This window comes from Struthio camelus, chromosome 3 (genome assembly GCF_040807025.1).
Source record: "Struthio camelus isolate bStrCam1 chromosome 3, bStrCam1.hap1, whole genome shotgun sequence".
In the NCBI taxonomy this organism is placed as follows: domain Eukaryota; kingdom Metazoa; phylum Chordata; class Aves; order Struthioniformes; family Struthionidae; genus Struthio; species Struthio camelus.
The window spans coordinates 89,272,858-89,297,010 of NC_090944.1; the positions used below are offsets into that span (position 1 = coordinate 89,272,858).

At 40.0% G+C, this 24,153-nt stretch overlaps 2 protein-coding genes and 1 non-coding gene across 3 annotated transcripts; all 3 read left to right on the top strand.

Annotated features, from left to right (window-relative positions):
* The first annotated feature begins 813 nt into the window (after window positions 1-813).
* Window positions 814-9,254, top strand: RBM34 (RNA binding motif protein 34). Its single transcript, XM_068938993.1, has 11 exons — window positions 814-949; window positions 1,042-1,180; window positions 2,677-2,819; window positions 3,929-4,151; window positions 4,809-4,868; window positions 5,454-5,497; window positions 6,000-6,083; window positions 6,313-6,376; window positions 6,480-6,522; window positions 8,057-8,175; window positions 8,916-9,254. The coding sequence occupies exons 1-11, from the start codon at window positions 894-896 to the stop codon at window positions 9,186-9,188; spliced, it is 1,248 nt and encodes a 415-aa protein (XP_068795094.1). The 5' UTR covers window positions 814-893; the 3' UTR covers window positions 9,189-9,254.
* Window positions 9,255-11,553: 2,299 nt separating this feature from the next.
* Window positions 11,554-21,774, top strand: TOMM20 (translocase of outer mitochondrial membrane 20). Its single transcript, XM_068938995.1, has 5 exons — window positions 11,554-11,897; window positions 17,141-17,187; window positions 17,920-18,001; window positions 18,289-18,431; window positions 19,515-21,774. Exons 1-5 carry the CDS (start codon window positions 11,774-11,776, stop codon window positions 19,557-19,559), a joined length of 441 nt encoding a protein of 146 aa, XP_068795096.1. The 5' UTR covers window positions 11,554-11,773; the 3' UTR covers window positions 19,560-21,774.
* Window positions 12,669-12,803, top strand: LOC138066969 (small nucleolar RNA SNORA14). The gene has a single exon (XR_011140678.1). It is a non-coding gene; the product is annotated as a small nucleolar RNA SNORA14 (small nucleolar RNA).
* Window positions 21,775-24,153: the final 2,379 nt, after the last annotated feature.

The window sequence follows — 24,153 nt, forward strand, 5'->3', positions numbered from 1 at the left end:
TAGGTAGAAGCAGCGTGAGAAGACAGAAAAAGGTAATGGAATAAGTTTTGTATCCCTTCTCAAACTACTAAGCACAGCTGATTTGGAGCTCAGCCTGTCAGGAAAATAAATGAAACAGTGTATCAGTTTATTTTTCAACATGTGTGCAACTCCTGTAGGTAATATTTTGCATGTTTTTAGATTATTAAAACCATAGCAAAACACGTAGAACAGGCCCATGAATGGGAATATAACACCCTGTCTCAGAAAAGCTTATATCCACATGAAAGTGGTTAACGTGACACTGGTGTGTGATTTGTAGGAAACAAATTTTTGCATTAGGTGAAGTTGTTGATGAAGGGATAGGGTTTATAATGGAAGATGGAGAGAACTTTATAGATATCCGCATAGTTTTATTTCTATCAGCTAATAACAGCAGAATTTCCTGGCTGGAAGCAGGCTCATGAAGTGCCTCCATGTCGGAAACCGGCTGTAACTGTTCATCTTGTTTGCGCTTTCGGAAACGACTCCTGCAAACATGTTGTCAGGCACTCTTTTGAGTTCACCGCCCTGAAGTTTGCCACCCCTACTTTATATGCAGTGCTGCGAATGAAATGCGTTCTTATTTCTCATTAACACTTCACTCTCATGAGCAGCTGCAAAGCCGCACGTCACAGAAACGTTACGAGCGCGAGCTTCAGCCACGCGTGTTCCCAAGCTGCTAACGTTGCGGTGCAAAACTCCCTACCGCGCCCGGCTGCGGCGCGCGGGGCACCGAGGCCGTTAACGGCCCAACGGCCACCCGCCGCGGAGGCCCCGCCCCGCCCCGCGCGGGCCGGGCACGTGACGAGGCCGGAAGTGACGACGGAGGCCGCCAGCCTCTTGTCGCTACCCCTGCGGCAGCGCGGGCCGCCATGAGGGCGCGTCGGGACGCTCTGCGAGACCCGCCGCCGCCGCCGCCGCCGGCGGGGTGCGTCAGCGCGCGCCCTCCCGCTTCCCTCTCCCCCTCCCTCTCCCCACGGCGGGCGGCCGTTGCTCTGACGCTGTTCTCCCGTGCTGCAGGGGCCGGAGCGGGGAGTACGTGGTCGGTCAGGTGGTCAACAGCCTCTTCCCCGGCGAGGCGGCGGCGGCGGCAGAGCGGCCGCTCGCGCAGCTCTTCAGCGGGGCCGCGGCGCCGCCGGTGTGGGTGGCCGTGCCCAGGGTAAGTGCCGCCGCCGCGTCCGCGGGCTTCGGGTCGGTGAGGGGAGGTGAGCCGAGCCGAGCCTGCGGGGTGAGCCTCGTGCTGGCCTGCGGAGGAGCGGAAGGCGGCGGCGACGCAGTCCCCGGCGCGTCCTTTGGCGGTGCGTGCCTGTGAGGACGGCGAAGCGATTCCGTGCACGAGCTCGCTGCTTCTGTGGGCTGCGTGAATTCCGACATCGGATGCAAAAGTGATGCTCCTCTTGGGTGTAGCTAGCTTTTGTGAGCAAAAGTTTTAAGTTTCATAGCTTTTTGTGGTCTGTTATTGTTTTTGCAGTGCAGCAGTTTACTTTTGTCTTCCTACTCACGTATTGAAAACACCAAATAATTACAGTTGGCCCTTCTGTTTTTGTTCGAAAGGGAAACGATCTTTTTTTGATGATACTAGGGTACTGTATCCTTAAAACCATTATTTTGGTGGGGAATATGCATGCTGCCTCTCTCACATGACTAGTGGTTGTGTTTGTTACTTACGACGTAAACAAACTTTAAAGGAAATCTGCTCACACAAACGGAGCCATTCAGAAGCAGTAGCTGTACCTATGGCACATACCCTTTATGTGTCCAGACACCTCTGAGGCCTGTTGCATCACAGTTTTGTTAGACAAAAAGTATTGTTCTGTGGCCAAGCACTTTGCAGTGGGTTTTGGGTAACGCAGCAAGTCTTTCCTCCTTTCTGGAAGAAGCGTTGCGCTCAAAGGCCTCAACGTTGTTTTCTCCACAATCCTTCTGTGAATCAGCCCTGACTTATCCCCACAGTATGTGAAATAGGGCAGGATTTCGTCCTAAGAGAAGTGCACGCTCATCGTGCCATGCTCAGAAGAGAATAGCATCTTTCTGAAAATAACCGTTGCCCCTTTTCCAGGCTATGGAAAAGGGGGGCTTGGCTAAGCAAGGCCATAAATTCCTCTCAGAAAACTTACATGCTGGCATGGTAGATGACTGTTCTGAGGATACCTATTTCATGTAGCACGGGCATTCAACGGGTCTTTTAAACTGTTTTAAAACATATCCTGGATGAGCAGTTCTGATCTGTGTCATTTTTTTCTTCATGTTATGCAAATACAAATAGACAGCTTTTACTGGGAGGGGCAGGAGGGCAGATGATTTTCTCAGGGACAGATAATTCATGTTACTCTCTTGCATTAAGACCATGGCTATTTTTATGCATTGGCTCTTTTTATGGCTTTCTGAAATGTAAGTTACTTAGCACTGATTGCTTTTCATAAACTGCTGTTATTACGGTGATTCGGTTAAGGGTAGAAATGATGTGACAAGGGTGAGTGAGACCAGTAGGATCAGTGCAACAATGACTGGAGAAAGAGATGTAGGAAACATCTCTTCTTGTAGAGTTAGTGGCTTCTGTCAGTGGCATTCCAAATAAACTGCAATGTATAGAATAATTGTAGAATGTTTGGGGAGATTTATTTTCCAAGTTAATATCTTCTACAATTTTTTAAGGAAAATAAGAAGAGAAAGCATACAGAAGAAGTGGAGAAAGTGTCAGAAGATCACAGCTCATCTATCAGACAAGAACCTCCTGTAAGAGTGAAGAAGGCCAAAAAGAAGGAGCTTTCAAAAGCAGAGAAAAAACTGGCAAACAGGTGAGTAGATGATGCTTTTGTGGTAAGATTTAAAAAAAATACAATCCTGGTTAGATTAATCATAAGATTGTGAGCTTCGTGAATCAATATTAAGTTCTGCTCTACTATTCACTTTAACTTTATGTTTTAAGAGTGTTATTGTTGCATCGATAACTCCCTATAATTTGCCGCGGGAAGGAATAAATATATCAGCTTCTTGGAAGAGATAGGTCCTAACTCCATGAAATTTAAAAAAAAAAAAAAAAAAACCACCCTGTTAAGGAGCTGCCTAGAGGGCGTGTAGATTTAGATGTTGTCCTGTTCTGGTGTAGGTGGTACTTTCAACTGCAGTTGGCTTTATGGAAGAGACCTGCAGGCAGAGTAGCAGAGGCAGTTCCAGTAGGAGCAAGCTGCTTGAGATAGCGGTCCTTAGCATGCTTGCCTCTAGACTAATAGTATTGCTGTGACACAGAACTGTTTTGGAGGCTTACATGAATATCACCCCTTCTCTGAAAAATGCAGGGTGAGCTGAAGATACTGTCAAACCGTGGACAAAGTTATGTTCTGTATAGCTCATGCATAGTGAAATTCACTTCAATATAGCTCTTGATGAGGCTTACACCATATCCTCTTTCTGACGCTCTGTGCTGTTGCATCTTCTGTGCCCGTGAAACATTATCATTTGTTTGCTGTTCTGGTGCTTGTAGCATTTCAGAGGCTTCTTCGGATCTGCTTATCGTTCATTTATCTCAAAGAATTGTCAGTCGCAAGAGCCCTGGATGTTGGGAAGAATTTAATTCTTCCTTAGTCTTAGTGTACAAAGACAAAAATGCTTTTCTTTTTTTCCCCTTAAACTCTAGACAATATAAAACATGATTTACTTCTGAATTCTTTCTTTATTACACCTACTAAATAATGGACGCAGGGTCGTTAGGACAGGAAATTATTTTTTTTCTATTGCAGAATGATCAGATCTGTTTGTTTAATGCATAATAATGAGGGAAAACATGTTTGAAAATCTTATCTTAAATGTCTTCATTTAAAATATTTATCTTGGAGGCTTTGCTGCTTTGACCTCAAAAGCCTGCTTTTTCCCATCAATTATAATTTGTATATATTTTTCTGAAAAGGGAGAGTGCTTTGGAACAGGCAGATGAAGAAGAGGAGCGAAAAGAGTTTCAGAGCAAAGAGAAGCCAAAAAAACGAACTTCTCACGCCATCACCAAAAGTGTCATTAATTCAAATACAGGTATTACGGTAAAACAACAAAAGGAAAGAAATGAAGCTGAGGAAACGATAAAAAACAGAAGAACAGTGTTTGTTGGAAATTTACCTGTCAACTGTACTGCTCAGGTATGTGAGTGGATGCTGTCAGTTAAAGGAATGAAAAGAATTACGGCAGCCCTTTGTTTAAGGGGAACGTCTCCAGTTGAGAAATCACATATCCGTGAATAAAATTGCTTTCTGTGGAAGTAGAAAATAATGCTCATTATCAGAAACTGTTAGAGGCAATCTCACACTTCTTAAAATTATTTTTTTTATTTGAGATAGGCTGTTTATAGCAGTGGATGCAGTTGCTCTTTCTTCAGTATAATTAATTAATTCCTTTTTCAGTAGCAAGACTTATATTAAATGAGAACTAGGAGTACAAAGCTAGAACCTGCATCTGATTTTTGAATCCATATAATACTTTAGATTGCTGCATAAAATATTTTCAATTTATTATACCTTTTTATAGTAAGATGTATGAATTCAGTTGCAGCAATCAATAGGGTACGAAGCTGCCATAAGAAACACAGAAATCATTATAAATTGCTTGCATGTTTTAATAGCCCTTTCAGCGTTATAAATTATTGTCGTGGATGCGTAAAAGTCGGCTAATATTTCCTACCTCATATGAGTGAAATGAAATACTTGTTAGTAAGATTTTTTTACGTTATTTTCAACAATAATAATTCTTATTTCCAGGATGCAAAAATGTACTGAATATCTAAAATGTCTTCTGTTTAGATGCTGAAGTCTCTTTTTAAAGAGTATGGACAAATAGAATCCATTCGCTTCCGTTCTGTGGTATGTTCTTTCCTTTAATAACATCAATTTGCTGATCTTAAAGTCTAGTATTCATAAGGCGTATGTCTTCATTTTTTCAGAAACAGGCTTGGCTGTTTGTTTATTTCCCTCCCCCTCCATCCCCTCCCCCCCCCCCTTTAGAATTGTAGCCTTGGAGAGGCTAGATACATCTTTCCTTTCATTGTATTTTACTGTTCCTTTAATAGCACCTAATATCATCAGAATTGTATTTCCTCTGTGAGAGGAATGCCTTTATTATTGCTGTTTAGCTAAGGTATTATTCAGGTATTTTTGAGTTACAGTAGCAAGGACATTCTGTTTGCAGATCAGTATAATGTGTTAAATAACTGAAGATAACCATCTTGGAACTCAAGAAACGTAACAGAGTAAGTCAAAGCAACCTATAAAATTTTGAGGTCTTCCTGGGTCATCTGTAGGAATAGCCATTTACCGTTGCTCAGTGTATTGGCTGTGTTACTCTGAGCGGGAACAGTACCTGTTTGAGTGCCTCTTGGTCTTCTAGAACAAATATTTAAGCAAGATGGACATAAGAGGCACTTACCTAAGGCTCTGTTTATCTTATAGGTTCCAGCAGAAGATACTTTATCCAAAAAGTTAGCAGCCATAAAGTAGGTTCCACTTGTGATTTTCATGCTTTATTTTTCATTGCAAAAATAATTTGTTTGTTGTTATACATTTGGCTATGTTCTTTTTTTTTTCTTTTGTATATCTTTGACTTTTGTAATTATTTTTACATGTAGGTAAATTTTTTCATAACAGGAAAAAAAGAATTGTGTATCTGTTACAGTAGTAAGTAATTAGTTATGTAGGTTACATTTCTTACTTTTTAGGAAAGAGAAAGATGAAGTGCTAAAAATCTTAAATTCCTTTGGTTGTATTTATGAGCTGAGGAAATTTAGTCAGGGTGCATATACAGACTGTATAAGATGTACATTGGAACCGTGTTGGACACGAGAGGCTAGTTCTGTCTTCAACAATAACAACTTCACCTCCCTTAAAGTCGTGTGTGAAACAGAGGAGGCATAAATGCGTTTAACAAGAAGTGCGCGTGCACGGTGCATGCTTTGTCTGAGAATTATTTAAACAATATGCATCTTTTCCCTCCTTCAGGCGTAAGGTACACCCTAACATGAAGTACATCAATGCTTATGTTGTTTTTAAGGAAGAATGTGATGCCATTAAAGCTCTAAAAAAGTAAGTTTCAACTTTATTCCTCATCCTCCGTTGAACAGGTGGATTTACAAAGGTGTTAAATTTAAACTGCTGCCTCTGTTCTGCTTGAATCAGAATAAAAACATTTCTTTGAACTTAAAAGGGAATTTGCTTACGGAATAATGCTGACTTTGTAAATTAAGTCCTACTTATTCATTGGATTATTCTGTTTTCTTTTTAAAATCTTCTTTTTTTCTTTTGGCTACAAAAGAAATGGAACACAAATTGCTAGTGGATTTCACATCAGAGTTGACCTTGCATCAAAAAACAATTCAGTAAGTAATATACGTGACTTGAAAAGGACCTTTCTTTTTTTTTTTTTTTTTCTCTCTCTAACAAATAACTTAATGTCTTGTATTTCTTCTTTGTTTTGTTTAGCATGACAATAAACGGTCTATATTCTTGGGAAATCTCTCATATGGTGAGTCTAAAATGGATTGTGCCGTTATTTCACATTATTTCACAACATAGCTCATGTAACTTTTGACTGAAACACCTAAAGGAGTTGTAAGTTTCTGGCAAATTCTGCAGGTGAATTGTTTTCTTGTGTTGTTATTGCTAGAAATACAAGCACTTTTTTAGTTTATTGTTACTTGATGATTTTTTTTTTTTTTTAGATAAATATGACTGAACTACTTAGGCCAAAGATTCCCTAAACTGTCAAAGATATACTACTACTTCTGTGTGAACCACTTCCAAGTAATACACAGTGACGGCTTCTGATTTCGATGCTGTTTGTGAGCCGCAGAGCGAACAACTCCGTACAGGCAGTTATTGGCAATTGGTTGTTAGTGTGTGGAGGTGATTCCTACTGTATAGTTCAAGTCAGTGCTTAATGAGCATTCAGCTTTTTCTAAGTAGGGTGGAGAGTAGATGAAGGGATCTCTGTCAAGTGAGGTCCACATGAAGGGTATTAATGGAGTCAAGGTTGCTTGGGATGAACGCGTAATTTTGGGGTGGTGTGGATGTATAAATATACAGGATGAAGGTATGCCCTGTGCCTGTGACCTGACACAGAGCTATGTAACATACTGCTGTCAGTAATGCCAAACAAACAGGTTTAGACTTCAGCCTAAAACTTGGGCTGTCTGAAAAGCTGGATAGGTGACAAATCTGAGTTTGGTGACATTTCTTAAGGCTGTTGGGTAGATCTTATGCCAGTTCTGCGTGTTCCTTTGTGCATCCTGCAGAAGAAATAGTTCAGACATTGACAATGCTCTGGAAATAACTGTGGCAACTTGAACCCTTGTCAGCCTATCTAAGTCCTATTGTTTTAATTAAACCTGTACTATTAAGTTCAGCCCTTCCCAGTAGTGCAGATATGATTATACCTGTGTAAAGTAATTTACCATAGTACAAAGTGTACCTATACACAAAAGAGAATAACCTATATTTTGGTATTGGTGCATCGTGTTTGTCTTTCTGATAGCATAGGCATGAGAAAACCTCACACATGTGGCCATTATCAGGATAGAGGTATAGCAACTGTGGGTAAAAGCTGTAAATCTCTTCTCCCCTGCTCACCTAAAATTCACATTTCAATTAATGAGCCATAAACCTAAAGAACTGCCAGCCCAAGCTCGTTATCATCGGTATTAATTCCCAGAAATAGATTGTGGCGTAAGAGGGAGCTATAGAAATGTAGCACAAATCTTAATTTCTGCCCTAGTCAAACAATAAATGAAATTATTTGAAAAATTTGTTTCAGACTGTGCCTTCTTTCTCCTTCGTGATTTGGTTTTATTGTACTCTTCAAAACTAGAGAATCAGTAACTGTCAAAATAAATTGAACTAAAGTCTGCATCGTTAACTTGCTGGTATTTTTCTAAATGACTAGGTGTGTTCTTCAATCTAAAATGGGCAAATATAAAATATTTGGTAAAGCAAAAGATTCTGGTCGGACTTCTAAATCTGTCTCTCTGAAGAGTCATCTGTTTTATTGCACTTGCCCGCAGACATCAGCGATGATGCTGTGCGAGAACACTTTTCTGACTGTGGAGATGTAGTAGCGGTGCGAATTGTGAGAGACAGACAGACTGGCATGGGCAAAGGCTTTGGCTATATCCTCTTTGAGGTATGTATGAACGGCATGCTTCAGGACACTGGTAGTTTTCCACAAACGGCATTGAGATTTGCCTTTATGTCCTGTTTATTTTTTGCCTTTATATATGGTGCTAAACAGTAGCATTTTTTTGTATGTTACAAGTAGCTTGGAAGACCAGTCCTGTGGAAGCAGATATGAAGCAAATACTTTAGTCTGTGTACAAGGAAAAGTTGCAAAATATTGGGGATGAAATAAATGAATTTTTATTAGAAATTTAAAGGAGGAAAAGATGATGAATTCCCTTGGCATAAATGGAATGTTAACGTATTTCTGTATAAGTGGAATTCTTTTCAGGAGCCAGTTATCTTATTAGTTCACCCTGCTTCAGGTTCAGTACAGCTTGACTTCTCTCAGTAGTCTCCCACTGTGATCCTCCTTAGTGTTTCCTCCAGCCCAGTACCATTCCCCCTCCTGCCCCTGTTTTTCCTCTTTCATCTCTCCACCTCTTTCTTTCACATCTTGTGTAGGCTGTTTGAGAACTCGTTTTCAAGTATCTGTGTTTCAGAATGCCTGAGGTGTGGACTGTATAGGTTTGCTCATGTCTCCAAGTACAGCAGAGATGTTGTGTCATTCAATAAAGCGAGCAGTCTGGTGCAGTCTATTGTAAAATTCTGCTTACAAGAGGGGGGGGAAAAAAAAAAAGGACAACTGCATTTGACAGTCAGCAATTGGAAGTATGCTACCTTTAAACTGAATGTCTGCTTTTGTAGAATACAGATGCTGTACATCTTGCTCTGAAGCTCAACAACTCTGATCTAATGGGAAGAAAGCTGCGAGTGAAGCGCTGTGTTGAGAAAGGGAAAGCACAGCAGCAAAATCCAAATAGATCTCATGGTCCTAAGAGCAGAGTTAATACCACATTAAAAACCAAAAGATACTCCAATGATTCATTTGTTGGGGAAAAAGCAACTCCACTAAAAAAGAGTACTAAAACAAAGAGACTAAAAAGTATTACTCAAAAGAAAGTTGGGAAAAACAAATAATCTTTTGACAGCACTAACTAAAATATGTAAAAATGTTGATTATTTTAAATAAAATCTTTGAATACAGGAATGTTCTGTCATAAATTTTGCTTGCTAATACAGTCGTAATCATCCTTAGTACTCACCCTGGCTACCTTTGGGGTTTTTTTGGTTGTTTGCTTTTCTCAAGAAAGCAGTATAACCCTTAAAAGGTATGAATCCATAGCCCAATCATAGTATGGAGGTTGTGCATGATTTTAATACTGTGTTCCAGAAATACATTTCCATCTCGTGTCTCGCAGCAGAGGATTCTTTCCTCTGGAGCTGTTTGTGTAGAATTACTCAATATTGAAGTAGTCCTATAAAAAATGAGATTAATTTTGCCCTGCGAAAAGGCAAAAAAAGAAATCTTCTGTTTACAATTGGAAAATATAAAGTTACTAAATGAATTGAAAATAGGCATCTAATGTGTTATTTTTAAGTTATCCCTTTGTAACTATGTTTAAAAAGTGATTTTGATATTTTTCTTACAACTTAGAACAGGCCAACTGGTATTTCTTTTTGTAGTGGGGAAATTTAGAATAACAAAACTAGTTTTATTCAGTTACACATAATGTGGTTTTAAGATCTGATTGCATTTCTGTAACGGTGGTTGCTGAGAATTAAAAAAGACCTTTAAGGAATTAATATCCGTGCTTCAAGTGCTAGTGTAATCTAGCTCAGATTCTGTCCCTCTGCCGCATAAATCAACCCTGACCTCGTTAAACCTTTACTAATGCCTACCATCTGAAATGTGAGCTGTCATCTGTTTCATATCTTAAGAGAGATTGTTGGCAGGTCTGGGTGGCGCTTTTTACTGTTTGTTTTGGAGACTGTGTGGACCAGATCTGGCCCATCTTTGTGAGATGGGGGTAACTGCACAAACACTACAGCGTTGGACCCATAACATGCAACTAAATTAGATAGAATTAACAGAAGGGTCACAGCTTTCCCTCAGTTAAGCTGTACCTGAGTAGCAACAAAATAAAAGATGGGGAACCACCTTTAATAAAAGCATGTATATTGTAGCTGACCTTCTACAGCGTAGTGTTGGAAGTCCCACCATTTGGGATTTTATACTGAACCAAACTGTTAATCTTATAGAAAATAGTTACATAATGCTGATAAGAGACCAATTTATTGTTTTTCTCTTAAAGCTCTAACGCTTTGTTCTGACATTTTGAGGAATTTAAGTTTGCGTCATCTTTAACTTTTGAGCGCGTTCTCTTTTTAATACTTAAAATATGCCGTATGGCCATATCTGAATTCTGAAATACCTTGCTTATAAATCCTCTTGTGCCAGGGTCCATTGCAGGCTAAATCTATACTGGAATTACAAGGCTGGGGGAAGAAGAGAGAATTGATCTGAAGTATGTATTTAAGTAGTAAAAGTGAACTGCTGTGAATTTACAAGTATCAGGGCTGTGAAAAGCCCCCTCTCAATCTGGTATGGTGAACTACACAAAACTATTTTGAGTCATTCTAAAAAAAAAAAAAAAAAGGCTCATGTCAAAATAAGAATGTGGAGTTATGCAAATCATTACCTCTACAGTTTTTAACTGTTAAGCCGCAGTTTTTAAGTCATCTTAAGGTATTGCTGAGTTCAGTGACGTGCTGACCTGGTGACTACCATAAATACTACTTGGGAAGAGGCATTTACACTTCCATTCCTGTTAATCTTTCTTGACCTTGCGGCAGAAAAATCTTAAGTCGGATTACTGTTAATGCTTTTTTTCCCCTGACTTTTAAAGTCAGCAGGGCTAAAGGTGGAAGATCAGCAATGAAACTGTGCTACAGAGCGACAGAAATGGCGTTGGATTGCGTTTGTGTGCGCGCTGTAATTGTGCACTGTCATCGTGGTTGTTCAGTCTGTTTTAGCCCAACGTTTATTCAACTTAACGTTTTCCTTGGTAATGCCAATTTTGGGTGGGTTTTTTTCCCCCTATCTGGACTTTTCCTCATCTAAGGGCAGAGAAAGGATTTTGTAATAATGGGAACGCGTTACTTTAATAGAAAACACACTCTGGGATTGTTTTCCCCGTTGGTTTGATAATTGTCCTAGAACTTAAGTTAGTTTACTGGAGTTTTCCGGGGGGGGGGGGGGGGATTGTTGACTCTTAAGGCGATTTTTAAACTGTATCGGGCTTGCCTAGCGCTCCCTTGCCCTGAGGGTAAGGAGGTGGAGCTGTGCGGGCACGGGCCGGTGGCGCCGGGCCTTTGCTGTCGTCAGCCCGCGGCTGCCGCAGCGGGGCGCGACCCCGAAGCGCTAACGGCGGGGGCCGCTCCCAACATGGCGGCGGCAGGACGCCCCTCTCGGGCAGGGGGACTGCCGCCGCAGCGCCCGCGCATGCGCCGCGGAGGGGGCGCCGTTCCCTCCGCAGGCACTGAGGCGGGCGCCCGCGGCGGTCGCTGCCCGATGACGCCGGCCGGAAGCGAGGCGGGGTCCTTCCTCGCGCGCCGCTCGCCCCAAGGTGCCTGAGCAGCGTCGGCGCCCGGCCGCGCGGAGGGGGCGGGGGGGACGCGTGGGCGCGGCGCGACCGGACCTGCCGCTCTCGCCGCCGGGCAGGATGATGGTGGGCAAGACCAGCGCCATCGCCGCGGGCCTCTGCGGAGCCCTTTTCATCGGCTACTGCATCTACTTCGACCGCAAGAGGCGGAGCGACCCCAATTTCAAGAACCGGCTGCGGGAGCGTGAGTGTCCCGGTGCCGCCCCCTCCCCCCCCGCGGGCCGCGGCCCGTCCCCAACGGCCCCCGCGCGCGCCCGGCCCTCAACGGCCGCTCCCCCCGCTCCTGGCGTGGCGCGGGCGGCAGGGCGGCCCGCGGCGCCTCCGCAGCGCCCTCCCGCTGCCGGGGCGCTGGGACGCCGGGCCGCCGCCCCCGTCCGTCCCCTGCTGGAGGTGATCGGCCTGTCCCCGCCATCGGGTCGGCGCCCGGGAAGCCGCTGGGAGCGGCCTTTAGCCCCTTGGCGCCTGCCCGCCGTCGGCCTGTGCCCGCGGTGCCGGGCGGGCCGGGAGGCTGCGGCGGGGCCAGGCTCACAAGGCTGCGCTCGAGGTGGGGCGCCGGGCCCTGCGGGCCTAGAGTTCTCGTGACTCGTCTGCACGAGAAGGTTTCCGAGGCCGTGCTTTTTGTTGCCTCTCACGGTCTCTTTCCTTAAATCAGGAAACGGCTCTTTTCGTCTGATCGTGTTTTCTGCCCTTTGTATAAGTCTTAGATGACTTTAGGTTTGCGCACTTGAAGCGTTGCTTGGAAATAATTCACCCTCCTCTCTCTCTTTTTTTTTTTTTTTTTTTTAAATCTTGTTTATCCTACGCACTCAGCCAGATATACCACCACTGTATTTTACATGGAGATATTTGATTTTTGCTTTTGGAAGGCAATCGGATGAAGCAAAGTAATTTCTTATTGTGAAGTTGTTGCTGTGATAGGATGAGGGAAAATAGCAGCCCTCAAACGTTTTATCTCCCGCATTCTTAACCCTCCTGGCAGCTTTGTTGTTAGTTTCCAGGATAAGAATGAATGCTAGAGAAAACTGTTGATTTATCCAAAATGTTGAGCTCTTCTCCCATGGCTCTTCATTATTTCACATCTTCAACATTCGTTTAAATGTTTGAATAGTTGATGGAGGTTTTAAATCTAGCTTTACTGTGAACATGAGTTCCATAAAGTACTTAAAAGGATTGTGAGAAATAAGCTGATATTTGTCTTTTTGATTGTTTTTACCGTGGGAACATGTATAATATTCTGTAATAACTAAGCTGAAGATGATGAATTATTGCCAAGATAAAACTTCCATGGCAAGTAAACATAAAGGGGTCAGTAACTTGATTGATGGAAGAATCAATAACTAATATCTTAACAGTGAGTATTTACCTGATGATACTAAAATGTAGCTTAAACACTTTAATTCTGTCTTGATAGATTGGATTTGAGAATGACCAGTTTTGACTCTGCCAGCATATTCTTTCCATTTTCTATAAGCGGTTCCGGAGCAAATCATGTCCTTCAAATGTTGCATTTTCAAGCTATTGCTTTTGTTTGCAGGATTGCAGAAGCATATTTTGTGTGCGTCTTCTAAGTATTTTCACCCTGCAGTGCAAGTCATTCAGTGACAATTTTTAATAAAGTAACTGATGCATTTTGTTTCACACAAGGAAACTTGATCTTGGCAATTTAATCAGCAATGTTTTTATTATGACGTTGCTGAATATAGGAAAAGTCTTTGGTAGGGAAAATATTGGATGGCATAAGATTTTCTTATAGAGAACCTGCAAGTAGTTTCTACAGCTTGTTATTTTCATTATCTGAGCTTCTACCAAGTAAACTTTTGATCAAAGTTTGGACTTGAACTAAAAATCCCTGTAGTGGAACTCACTGGGATTAACCATTTACATTTTCTTTACAAAGTGGGAAAATCCATTGTGGTTTGATAGGGGGTAATAGATGTCCTTTCAAGGACATCACTGTGGACTTATGATCTTTGGACATGATACATTGGGCTGCTTTTGAATGCAAACTTTAGATAAGATTAAGTTTTTTTTTTTTTAAAATTCTTTCACTATTTCTTTGATATGGATGTCTCTGTAGTAGTGTCAGTGACTATTTTTACTGTTGGATAGTATTTTGGATGATAGAAAGATGATATCTGTAAAATATTTGTCAAAAACAGGGTCAAATGCAGCAGCCACTTGAGCACTAGAGCTGCTAGCAGTTCCTTAGATGAAGATGCATTGTTTGTGAGATATAGTAGGAGTGTTTTGTGAAAGACTTGTAGACGTCACCTTTACGCAGATCTTTGCAACTAACATTCTTAGGATAAGATGATGATGCAGCTCAACCAAAATTCGGGAAGGACGGTGGATCCTACTTGTCAATGTATTGTCCATCTTATGAGGTCAAGCAGAGGCTGACAAATGAAAAAACAATATCATTTAGCTGTCCCAGTTATATTTTGCATCTTTTGGGGGGCTATATTAGGACAACAGTTTGAGTTGCAAAGATTCATAATAAAAATGGGTTGGCTAGACTCAGGTCTCAGGGAAAAAAAGAAGTTATTTCCTGGGAATCTTGGAAAAACTTCTGGGCTTTGATTTTTTTGGGATGTCTTCATTTTATATATTTAGCAGGTTTAATGTTCTTTGAGTCTCTTGACGTTCCCAGTATTGGTGCTTATGCATTATTTAATCTTGGAGCCAAAAGATAACAAAGCTCTAAATGTCTGGAGCTGCTTAGTCTCCAGAACTCTATTTTAAGAAGATTAGATTTTAGATGTATTTCATATTTTTGTTCTTGAAGGTATGTAACAGAACTGTTCTGTATGCAAGTATAGACGCTGTGGTCTTTTCATTCGGGGAGAGTCAAAAATGTCTTCACTTGAGCTCAACTCTTCACTTAATCTCAAAGCACATTCTGCATGCTTTGGGTAGCTGAGTAAGAGGAGAGCACTGGGTGGGCTTCACAGTTGGAGATGATGCAAATGGCTCTTTGGTCGTTCTTCCCCTTTGTGGGGAAGAAGGTGAAGCTGCTGGGGCATCCCAGGACTTTTACAGCCAATGTCAGTTCATGTTTGAAACTTCTTGCCCATAGACAAAAAAGCTGTGCCTGAAAAACCTGCTAGTCGAGTGCAGTTTGAGAGCTGCAGTTTAGCTATCTGTTTTGGGTGGCTGCGTGTAGTTTTCTATATTAACCAAAATGCCTTCTATGAAAGGTTACTGTTATTCACCCTCTCCCCCTTTTTTAGTTTGTCCATGTCTTTAGAAAAGATGGAAGTTTTTTATTTTCTTGCAGGTCCTGGAGGGAAAGCTATTCTTTTGTTTTTCAAGGCCATCACTTTTTGCTGTTGTGTTTTAAACATAACTCTTGGCTGTTCCAAAAACATTTTGTATTTAGTCCTACAAACCAGTATGGGAGGAATTCCTAAATGTCCGTTACAGCTATTGTTTTTTGTAATTGTTAGTGATCTTATAAAGAGATCTGTAAAGATACCCTTTAAAAAAAAAAAAAAAGGGAGAAAAATCATGTTGTAGTCAGACTTGAAAGATTCCTTAGATCAGTGTTCAGTTTTAAAATCTCGGTGTTACTTGGCGTTCCTTCATCAGGCTTAGATTAAAATGTATGATTTCATCTATATGTGATAAGTGGTCAAAAGCTTTTTCTAAAAGGCTATGGTTAACTGCATATACCTTTTTTCTTTTTTTTCTTTTTTTCTTTTTTTTTTCCCCTCATTTCTGAGTGCCTAAACTGGTGACTAGTACCTGGTTTGATACTTCAGAGGATTTCCTAGTACATGCCAAGAAAGCACGACTTTCTCTTGACACTGATGTGCAAACGTTAAGCTGTAACACCTTGTACATTTCAGTGATGTTTTCGCTGCAGCTGTAATGTGGCTTATTTTTGTTTGTGAGACGTTTCAGATATGTTTTTTGTTTTCATTTTTATTTCATCTTTAAGATCTAGTGGATAGTGGAAATAGGCTTGCATGATAGTGCAGTTTAAAGTTTTGTGCCAATTAAAACTTCAGAAAACTTGAGGTGAGCTAACAAAAGCACCAGGTTACAGAAGATGAATTTGTCTTTAGTACTGAAAATAACGAAAATGATAAAATTATACTGAGCTACAGTTCTATATGATAAGTGAACTTTTTATGTATATGATGTTGCAAAATATTGCACAGGCAATAAGTTGTAGAAATTTGAGCATTAAGGATTATTCAGGTCTCATAGAAGATAAAAAGGTGATCACATAGTTACAATGTGAACTCCTTTTATATGAAGAACACTTGATCTTATCTGCAAATTTCACATGTTAGATTATTGCAGCTAGACGATAGTATTCCTGAATGTCTTCATCATGTGGACAATCTCCAGTTCTTAACTCGTTTTCATTAAAACTGCTAGTTATGTTGTTTGTGAGTATCTCCAGATGGTAAAATTGCCTCAGAAAAAAAAAAAATTAGGATTGTGTGGCCGCTTTTCTTTGTCATCATGGGTGTTTACTGAGCATATTTTGAGGACAAATAATAAGAATACAGCTATCAAACCATAGGCTGTATTTACAAGTTAGTTGGTGTAACTCTTTGAGTTGGTGAGCTGATGACTTAGAAAAATCGAAGAAAATCGCTAGTATTACTGCAATTATAGTGGAATAATTATTCTTTATTGTATGAATAAGTGTGCTACTATAAAATATCTTGATACCTCCCTAATGGCATTAAAGCAGAGCTTTATATCACTGTAATTACACTGATATTGCTGAAGTGGTAAAACTTTCTATTGCAGAGAGACTTTATGTCTGTTTGTTGGATGACTAAATCTGTAAATATTTGTTCCTTTCTCCACTATTTTGTTTTCCTCAGGTATTTTATTTCAAAAATGTGTGGTCTAATATTGCTTTTGCTGTGGGATGACGGGAGACTGCACCTCTTAAACTACTTCCTGAGGCTTTGTATAGAGCAGCTGGAAAAGTACGCTTGATGCACTATGACCTGCTAAATTTTCTGCTCCTCTTGCACCATGTATTTCAAAATGACTATGGCTCAAGGTTAGATAGCCTTGTAGATAGTTATTCTGTTGCTTATCATTGTTAGAAATCGGCGTAAAGAGATGCTGTGCTACTTGCTCTAGTTCTCTTCCTCTACTTGCCTCTGTAGTGCATGAAGATATGATACGCTTCAGGCCACGCACAGTTGGTATTTACCATAGTCAGCAGGAGAATTGCCAGTTTGAGTCAATATGCCACTGCCAGCCTTCGTTAGACCTCTAAACAGTATTCTTCTGCAGAGAGTGGGTGGCAAGCTTGTGTTCAGTCCTCAATATTTAGAATATATTACTTGTTTCTTATTTTGAAAATAGCTTTGACTTGTTCACTGTTTTGAACTGAAATCTAAAGACGGTTTTTTAATTGCAGATTAAAAACATGCAATGTTTTTATCCTTACAGGAAGGAAGAAACAGAAGCTTGCCAAAGAGAGAGCCGGGCTTTCCAAGGTAATACTGTCTTCAGTAATGCAGTGCTATTTTTAAAGATGTCTCATTTGTACCAGCTTTATTTGAGAGATTTATTGAAAGGGTGAGTTCTCTGTTCTTGCTTCTAGCATTACAAGCCCTTCTTCAAATATGCAGCGTTTAGTTTTTAACTTTTACAAATAACCATGTGGAAGGATTGTTCCTTCTTCATGTCAGTTGAAGGCCTTGTATTAGAAAGTATGGCATTTCTGATGTGACTTAATGGTGTTTTCCTCTTTGTAGCTGTCCATAAGGACTTTTCAGATTTAAAAATCATTAGAGGGATACATCTGTGACTGAACTTACAAATTTTTTGCTAGAAGTATTTGATTTGCTTATTTTTTTCCATGCCACCAATGGATCATGTGAAAGGAGCTCAAACTCTCTTAACTGAACCTAAGAAATACAGATATGATAAACATAAGACACCATTGACTTTACATTTGCTACAGTGATAGGCTTAATCAATTGGATTTCAAACTCACTCTCAGTACAGATGTGTGATGGATTGATTTGACTTGAGTCTGATTTTCAAAAACGCTTGCATATATTTAATTTAGTGATGACACTTTTAAATTTTTTTTTTTGCCAGTTTCAGTGCAAGTATATAGTTAAGTGTTTTCGGTTTAAGTTGATGATGTTTTCTGCTAACTTGTTTCTTAACTGCTGTTTACGAGCCAATTTAAATTTTATTGTGTGTGTGTGTGTGTATAGCTGCCTGATCTGAAAGATGCTGAAGCAGTTCAGAAGTTTTTTCTTGAGGAGATTCAGCTTGGAGAGGAGCTACTAGCTCAAGGTAATTGCATAATTCTTTTTTAAAGGATAAACTGTAAAATAATTATTCTTCACCTTTGCTAGGAGATGATTTCTGAGTGCTAAGATGTTTTTGGGAATCAAATTTGCCTAAGAAAATTCAGTTGCTTGTTTTTTAAAGTTCTCCATTCAGAAGATTCAACGCGGGAGGAGCAAAGAAATGTGTGGGTTGATTCTCAGTATTTTAATCCATTGTGGATGGATGCCTTATGTAAATATTTCACACTACATAAGAAGTTTGATTTCAAAATATTACCTTTTGTCGTACAGGTGAATATGAGAAAGGCGTTGATCATTTGACCAATGCTATTGCTGTGTGTGGACAGCCGCAGCAGCTATTGCAAGTTCTACAGCAGACTCTTCCTCCGCCAGTGTTTCAAATGCTTCTAACTAAGCTCCCTACAATAAGCCAGGTATGTGAAACTTATGTTGTTGTGGCTTGGAAGTAATTGAACTCTGGGTTATCCGCGCATCTATTTTTGTAATATGGCAGTGTTCACTTAGATTAAAAGAGGTTTTTTTTCACCTTAAACTGTAAAAAATGAATATGAAAAATATCGTGCAGCTTTACTAGCAAACAGTGTACAACAGAAATACAAAATTTCTCTTGTGCCTGGATGTTTACTAAGCTCTTCTAAAGTAGAGACATCTGATTCTAGCTCCAATGTCTGTACACAGGTCCACTGTTTCCCAGATACAAGTTGCGGGTCAGAACAGGGATAACTTTCGTGTATTGGGTCTTGATTTTTATTTTTATAGTTATGTATCTATAGTGTTACAGATCTCCATCAGAATTAGTCTGTTGCTTTTGCTATCCTAGTGCTTCCGGGTCAGCTATAAACACAGTGTTAGCTAACAGCAGAACACATCACTGTTTTGCAAGCTTCGGGGGTTTCCTGATGATTAAAGTGCTGGTAGCTCTGTAGAAAATGACCTTCCTTTTTACGCTGAGTACAGTGCAGGTAATTTGGTAATGTGCTAACAGGTGAGTCTGCTCTAAATAAATAATAAAAATTTTACTTTCTTGGAACTGTAAGGCTGTGCCCTAATGGTGTTACCTTACAAAAAGCAGAGACTCAGTACTGTGTGTGTCAGTCAGCTCTCTCTTTACAGCTCAGGCTTGGTTACATTTGAGTTTATGGTCCATTTAGTGAGTAAAAACATAGAAAAGCACCAGATACACAAGAGGTAATAGCCTGGGGAAGCAATGGAGCAAAAATGTTTCGTTAGAGAACAGTGCCAAAAACAACACAGGGGCCGTCGCTTAAGGCTGTCAGGATGTTATTTGTCTGACTTTGGCTTTGTTAGGTTTTGCACAGTATATAGTTTTTGCAGAACTGGCTTCAAAAATTAATGTCAAATAGATTACAATTTTTAACACTTTAATCAGAGTTAATTACACTGCTTGATGTTCAGTGTAAAGTTACATTGCTTGATAATCAGTTGCCTGCTGTCAATTTTATGTAATTGTGAATGAGTTTTTCTCCTTCTTACAGAGAATTGTAAGTGCACAGTGCTTGGCTGAAGATGATGTTGAATGAGGTCACACCACAACAGGGGGAAAAAGTGTTTTCTTACCCCAGAAGATGAGCATCAGTAGGGGGGATAAAGGGGCAAACATAGTAGTTAATGGACTGTGTACCACACTGGGTTCTACCAGAGTTAAAATTAACTTTGTGTAGGTGGGTTTCGCAGGATTTTATTTATTATCCCAGTGAAAAGTGTATTTTGATAAGAATTCATTTTATAAATACACTGTATTGAGTTATCAAAGTATCACTAACTTCATTATTATTAAAATATGCAGTTGTAATGTTGTATATATGAAGACATAAAACTACGACCTATTAAAAACCCAATGCTCGTTTTTGAAAAAACAAAGTTATGGCAATAAAGATTTATCCGCACTTGTGTGTTCCTATAGTACTACTTTAAATTTCAAAACCTTTGGGTGTCAGAGCAAACAATCTAAAATTGAGATAGCGTTAAAATTTATCTTTAATGTTATGGCTGGTCTTCCAGTGCTTTTAATAATTAAATTTAAAACCTTGTGTAATTTCCTGACAGAAATAGAGATGTGATCATTTAAACAGTAGCTGTTCACTTTAAATAGAGATGCAAAAACAGAATGCTGATAGGTGACTGGCTGCAGAGAGAATGACAAATCTATTTCTGTCAGGACCAGAAACAGCTGTAGTGATGCAATTCAAAACCACATCTCTCAAACATGAAAGCTCTATTAATGCAGATGTTTCCGAAATAAAGGTATTTGGAATAGAACCTTGGACAGATTTTAAAGGTACAGAAGTTTTCCATGAAGCTTGAAATCTTTTGTAAGGCAGGCAGATAACACTTTGGTCCCTAGTCTTCGAAGCCATAGAAAATAGTTGTTAACAATTTTGGCATTTGCCTTAAAAAAATCTCTGTGCTGAGGCAAGTAACAAAGGTAAGATGACGATATCCCCAGGCTAAGCTTGCTAAAGATAATAGATTTAGAAAGGTGTCATAAAATTTCAGTATAGCGTGATATTGTAAACTTGAACCTACCTAAGTTTTCCTTTGTCAGTGAAAAGGAGGCAAGTAACATACTGAGTCCTATTTTTTGTGGAAGAAGCATTCTTTTGAAAGCAAATTTTCCTAAATTTCTGAACTTAAAGCGGACTGGCTTCTACTGTTTTCTGGTTTTGTGCTGTTGCCATAGATGTGGCAGAGGAAGCAATTAAAAATTCAGCTTTATGTTTTTGGCATGGTCACTTGCATTGACTTCAGGAGAAGAAAGGAAGAGAATGCTTCAAGATGTCTGTCTCTCAGACAAGGGGATATTTTGTGCTAATGATGCCAATACGTTGTTAATAAGGTACTATATGGCCTTCCTAGTCCAAACAGAAGTGAGATACTCTGAGAGAACATTAGCCTACATTCCCATTTCAGCGGCCTAGTAAAGCCTTCTACAAAGGCAGATTCTTTCAAACTGTAAGAGAACATTAGCCTACATTCCCATTTCAGCGGCCTAGTAAAGCCTTCTACAAAGGCAGATTCTTTCAAACTGTAGGTATCAATGTATCAGAAATTGCCTTGCACAGAACGAGATGTGAAGTGGATAGTTTGTGGTCACCTAGCAATCAAATACTTGAATTTGGGAGTACAAGTGGCTCTTACTGAGTCAATCTGTTTAGACCGTTGGATTTGCCATGGAGTGGTTATTTCCCCCTTAACCTCTTAAAGATGCAAATTTCCCAAGATTTGAGGTGCTGTTGCATCTTTATGTAATGGGACAAATACGGAAGTTAATGGTTGGTATGAACAAAAATTTCTTGAAGAGCTGGCTGTAGTTTAGTGTTTGCCTTGCTCAGGTAGCGTAGGGCAAAAGTTAAATTCAGTAGCCATAATTTTCGTGTGGCAATGGCTGGTTTGCTCTTTTCCTTTTAACTTACTTTAGAAAGACAAAGCTATTCTGCACCTAGAATATTGAGTTAAAATTACTTTGAAGTTGCAGAAGGCTGTTATGTTTAGGGGGTGCAGTTGGGTCTATTTGCAGGAGTTTGCCTTTTACTTTTTAGTCTTGAGGGTTCATTTGGAAGAATTTCACAGATTATGCTGATAAAATTGCCCCTATATTCACCTGCTGTCCTTTGTGTTATTCATTTTAGTATAATATCTCTTTAGCTCAACTTTAAACCCATTTTTAAGCATAAGGTAAATGAAACCTGCTTTCTCCCTCTGTGCCTTTAAAAAAAAAAAAAAAAAACAAAACAACACAAGACAAAAATAGCACCCTTCTATTATACTGGAGTTTGTAAGATTTCCTTGGTATAATGATGCTGATTTGAATTCACATTTGAGCTTACAGCGAAGGTTCCCCTGAACTAAATATTTTTTGGAAACCAAAATTCTTCAATTCTTCTTCTTATTCAATTCTTCTGATTTTGTTGGAGGACTCGGTGATAGTCTGATTATGTCTACAAATGTCTTTTGCTTTAATTAACCTCATAGACACCTGTGTTAGTCTAAACTTAAGTTACTTTTCTTGATCTTATAAAGTTAGATGCAAATGAATTTTTAGATAGCATAGGCTTAAATGAAACCTTAAAAAGTGCAAATGCATTCTTATATTTGATAATTCTTTTAAATAGTACCTAGTTAGTATGCTAGTGATACCTGATGCCTGTTTTAGCTTCAGCTAATAGGGTGGGAATCTTGAATCCTTTTAAGAAGGTTTAGAATTTTTTTCCAAAATCTCCTGATGAAGTTAATACTTTACAAACCTGAATCTTGAAGATGCTGTTTAGAATGGGAATTTGCTGCTGCTCCGACAATGGCAGCCTGCTACCAGTGTAGCTAGCGTGCGCAGCCCATAGATGTACGAAGCCATAATTTAGAACTAATTTCAGACGTAAGCAATGTGCAGGTGATCAGAAGTGCAGTGATAATGATAGATGCTGTTCCATCAATAGGCCTTAGCTTTAATACCGTATTTTTACTTGTGCAGATTAAAAAATGGTGAAAGTGAGCTATACCCAGTTGTGGATTTAGCTGCTCATGAGCTCACAGCTACTGGTCAGTTATATCTGTAATCTTACTTTACTGCAGGTAAAACTGCTCTTCCTTTCCCCCAGAAAGAGCCATTCTGCATTTTCTGCCGCTGCATACCCCTTCCAAGAACGAGGCTCTTGTTTTCAGTGTGTATGACCACTAAGAGGATTTCACATAAAGGAAATCATGTTTGGAAGTCTCCTGTCGTCAGTTTTGAGCTTCTCAGGCAGCTTTTATAATTAAGCAACAGGTAATTTCGTGATCATGCAGGACTACCTTTGTTTAATTTCTCACCACTATGCTTTCTAGATAAAGGGGTCTAATCCAAAACGAGAGGGTGGTCAGGCACTTACTGAATTGTCTGGCATTAATTTCCTTACCCTAGGGAATGACGGAATATTATTTTTGCCCTTAACTTGAAACGTGGAGGAGTCCCAGCCCACCTGTGTAGGAGGCGAGCCATCATCAAAGCGTAACTCAAGCAGTTTATACACCCAGAGGAATCTAAAGTTTGATGTGTGCATATGTTTGTGGCATATTTAAAGGCCCTTAGGCTGAGGAGTGACCTTATGTGACCATTGTGTTAAAAGTAATAGGAGTTAAACTTCAAGTGAATCTTTGGAGTGGTCACTAAGTGCTTTCAGTGAGTGTTTGTTTAAAGGCGTTAGTGTCCTATGCACCCAGCCTGCTGAATGTGTGTTTTGTTTTGTTTTGTTTTTTTAAGATGCAACTATAAAAAGGGCTGATGTGAAGAAGATCAATTCCTCAAGGCTTTTGTTGTACCCAAATCTTGCTTTGATTTTAAGATTGTGTGTTTACACTGACCAGTATGGTCTCCTTAACACAGCGAACAAAGAAGTCTATGCACACAGCAGTCAGATCTGACCAGAAGTCTTTCATGCAGAGGGCTAAAACTTGTACTTAATTCATAAGGACTGGGCTGACTTTCATCATAGGCACCGAGAAACTTCTGTTCTCTGAAGGCAGAATTTGCTGTGTCCCAACTGTGTAAATGTGAGTGAAGTCAGAAAACAGCTGCCTCTGGAGTGATATTGCTGTACCAAACTGGAACTAGATGATGGTTATTTTTTTTCAAAGTCCGTTGGTTTCCATCTGTGCTTAAGAAGAAAATCAGGTTTCTCACTTCCTTCCCTGCAGTAGGGGCTTAACTTTGTTATAGAGCTTATAGGTGCCATTTTTATAGAACTGTATACTGGACATCTTTCAGTAAGGTCACTACCTGCTGCAGCATAATCGTCATGAAATCTAGAAGCCCTCTGCTCTATGAGCTTTTGACTTGAGGTGTATAGTTCCAATTCCTGTTGTGTAAAGGTTTGGCGTTGATAATGGGTTGACAGATGCACGTCCTCTTGCAGCCCTCACTCACAAATACCTCGTTTCCCTTACAACCTGAGGATATTCTTGGCTGTTTATCTTTGGGGGGATAGGACATCTGTTAGTGTTCACCCACTATGTGGTAGCTGCTGAATGGAGGAACGTTGTTAGGGCTAGTACAGTGTTGTTAGAGCCTGTAAATCTATCCAGATGTTCCATGCTGCAAAGACAGTTATGAGTAGTTTTCAAGTGTGACATTTCTACTGT

Coding starts and splice junctions, on each gene's coding strand:
- TOMM20 (XM_068938995.1), top strand. CDS start 11,774: ATGATGGTGGGCAAGACCAGCGCCATCGCCGCGGGCCTCTGCGGAGCC. Junction 11,898..17,140: donor CAAGAACCGGCTGCGGGAGC/GTGAGTGTCCCG, acceptor TTATCCTTACAG/GAAGGAAGAAACAGAAGCTT. Junction 18,432..19,514: donor AGCTCCCTACAATAAGCCAG/GTATGTGAAACT, acceptor TCCTTCTTACAG/AGAATTGTAAGTGCACAGTG.
- RBM34 (XM_068938993.1), top strand. CDS start 894: ATGAGGGCGCGTCGGGACGCTCTGCGAGACCCGCCGCCGCCGCCGCCG. Junction 4,869..5,453: donor CCATTCGCTTCCGTTCTGTG/GTATGTTCTTTC, acceptor TTTATCTTATAG/GTTCCAGCAGAAGATACTTT. Junction 6,084..6,312: donor GCCATTAAAGCTCTAAAAAA/GTAAGTTTCAAC, acceptor TGGCTACAAAAG/AAATGGAACACAAATTGCTA.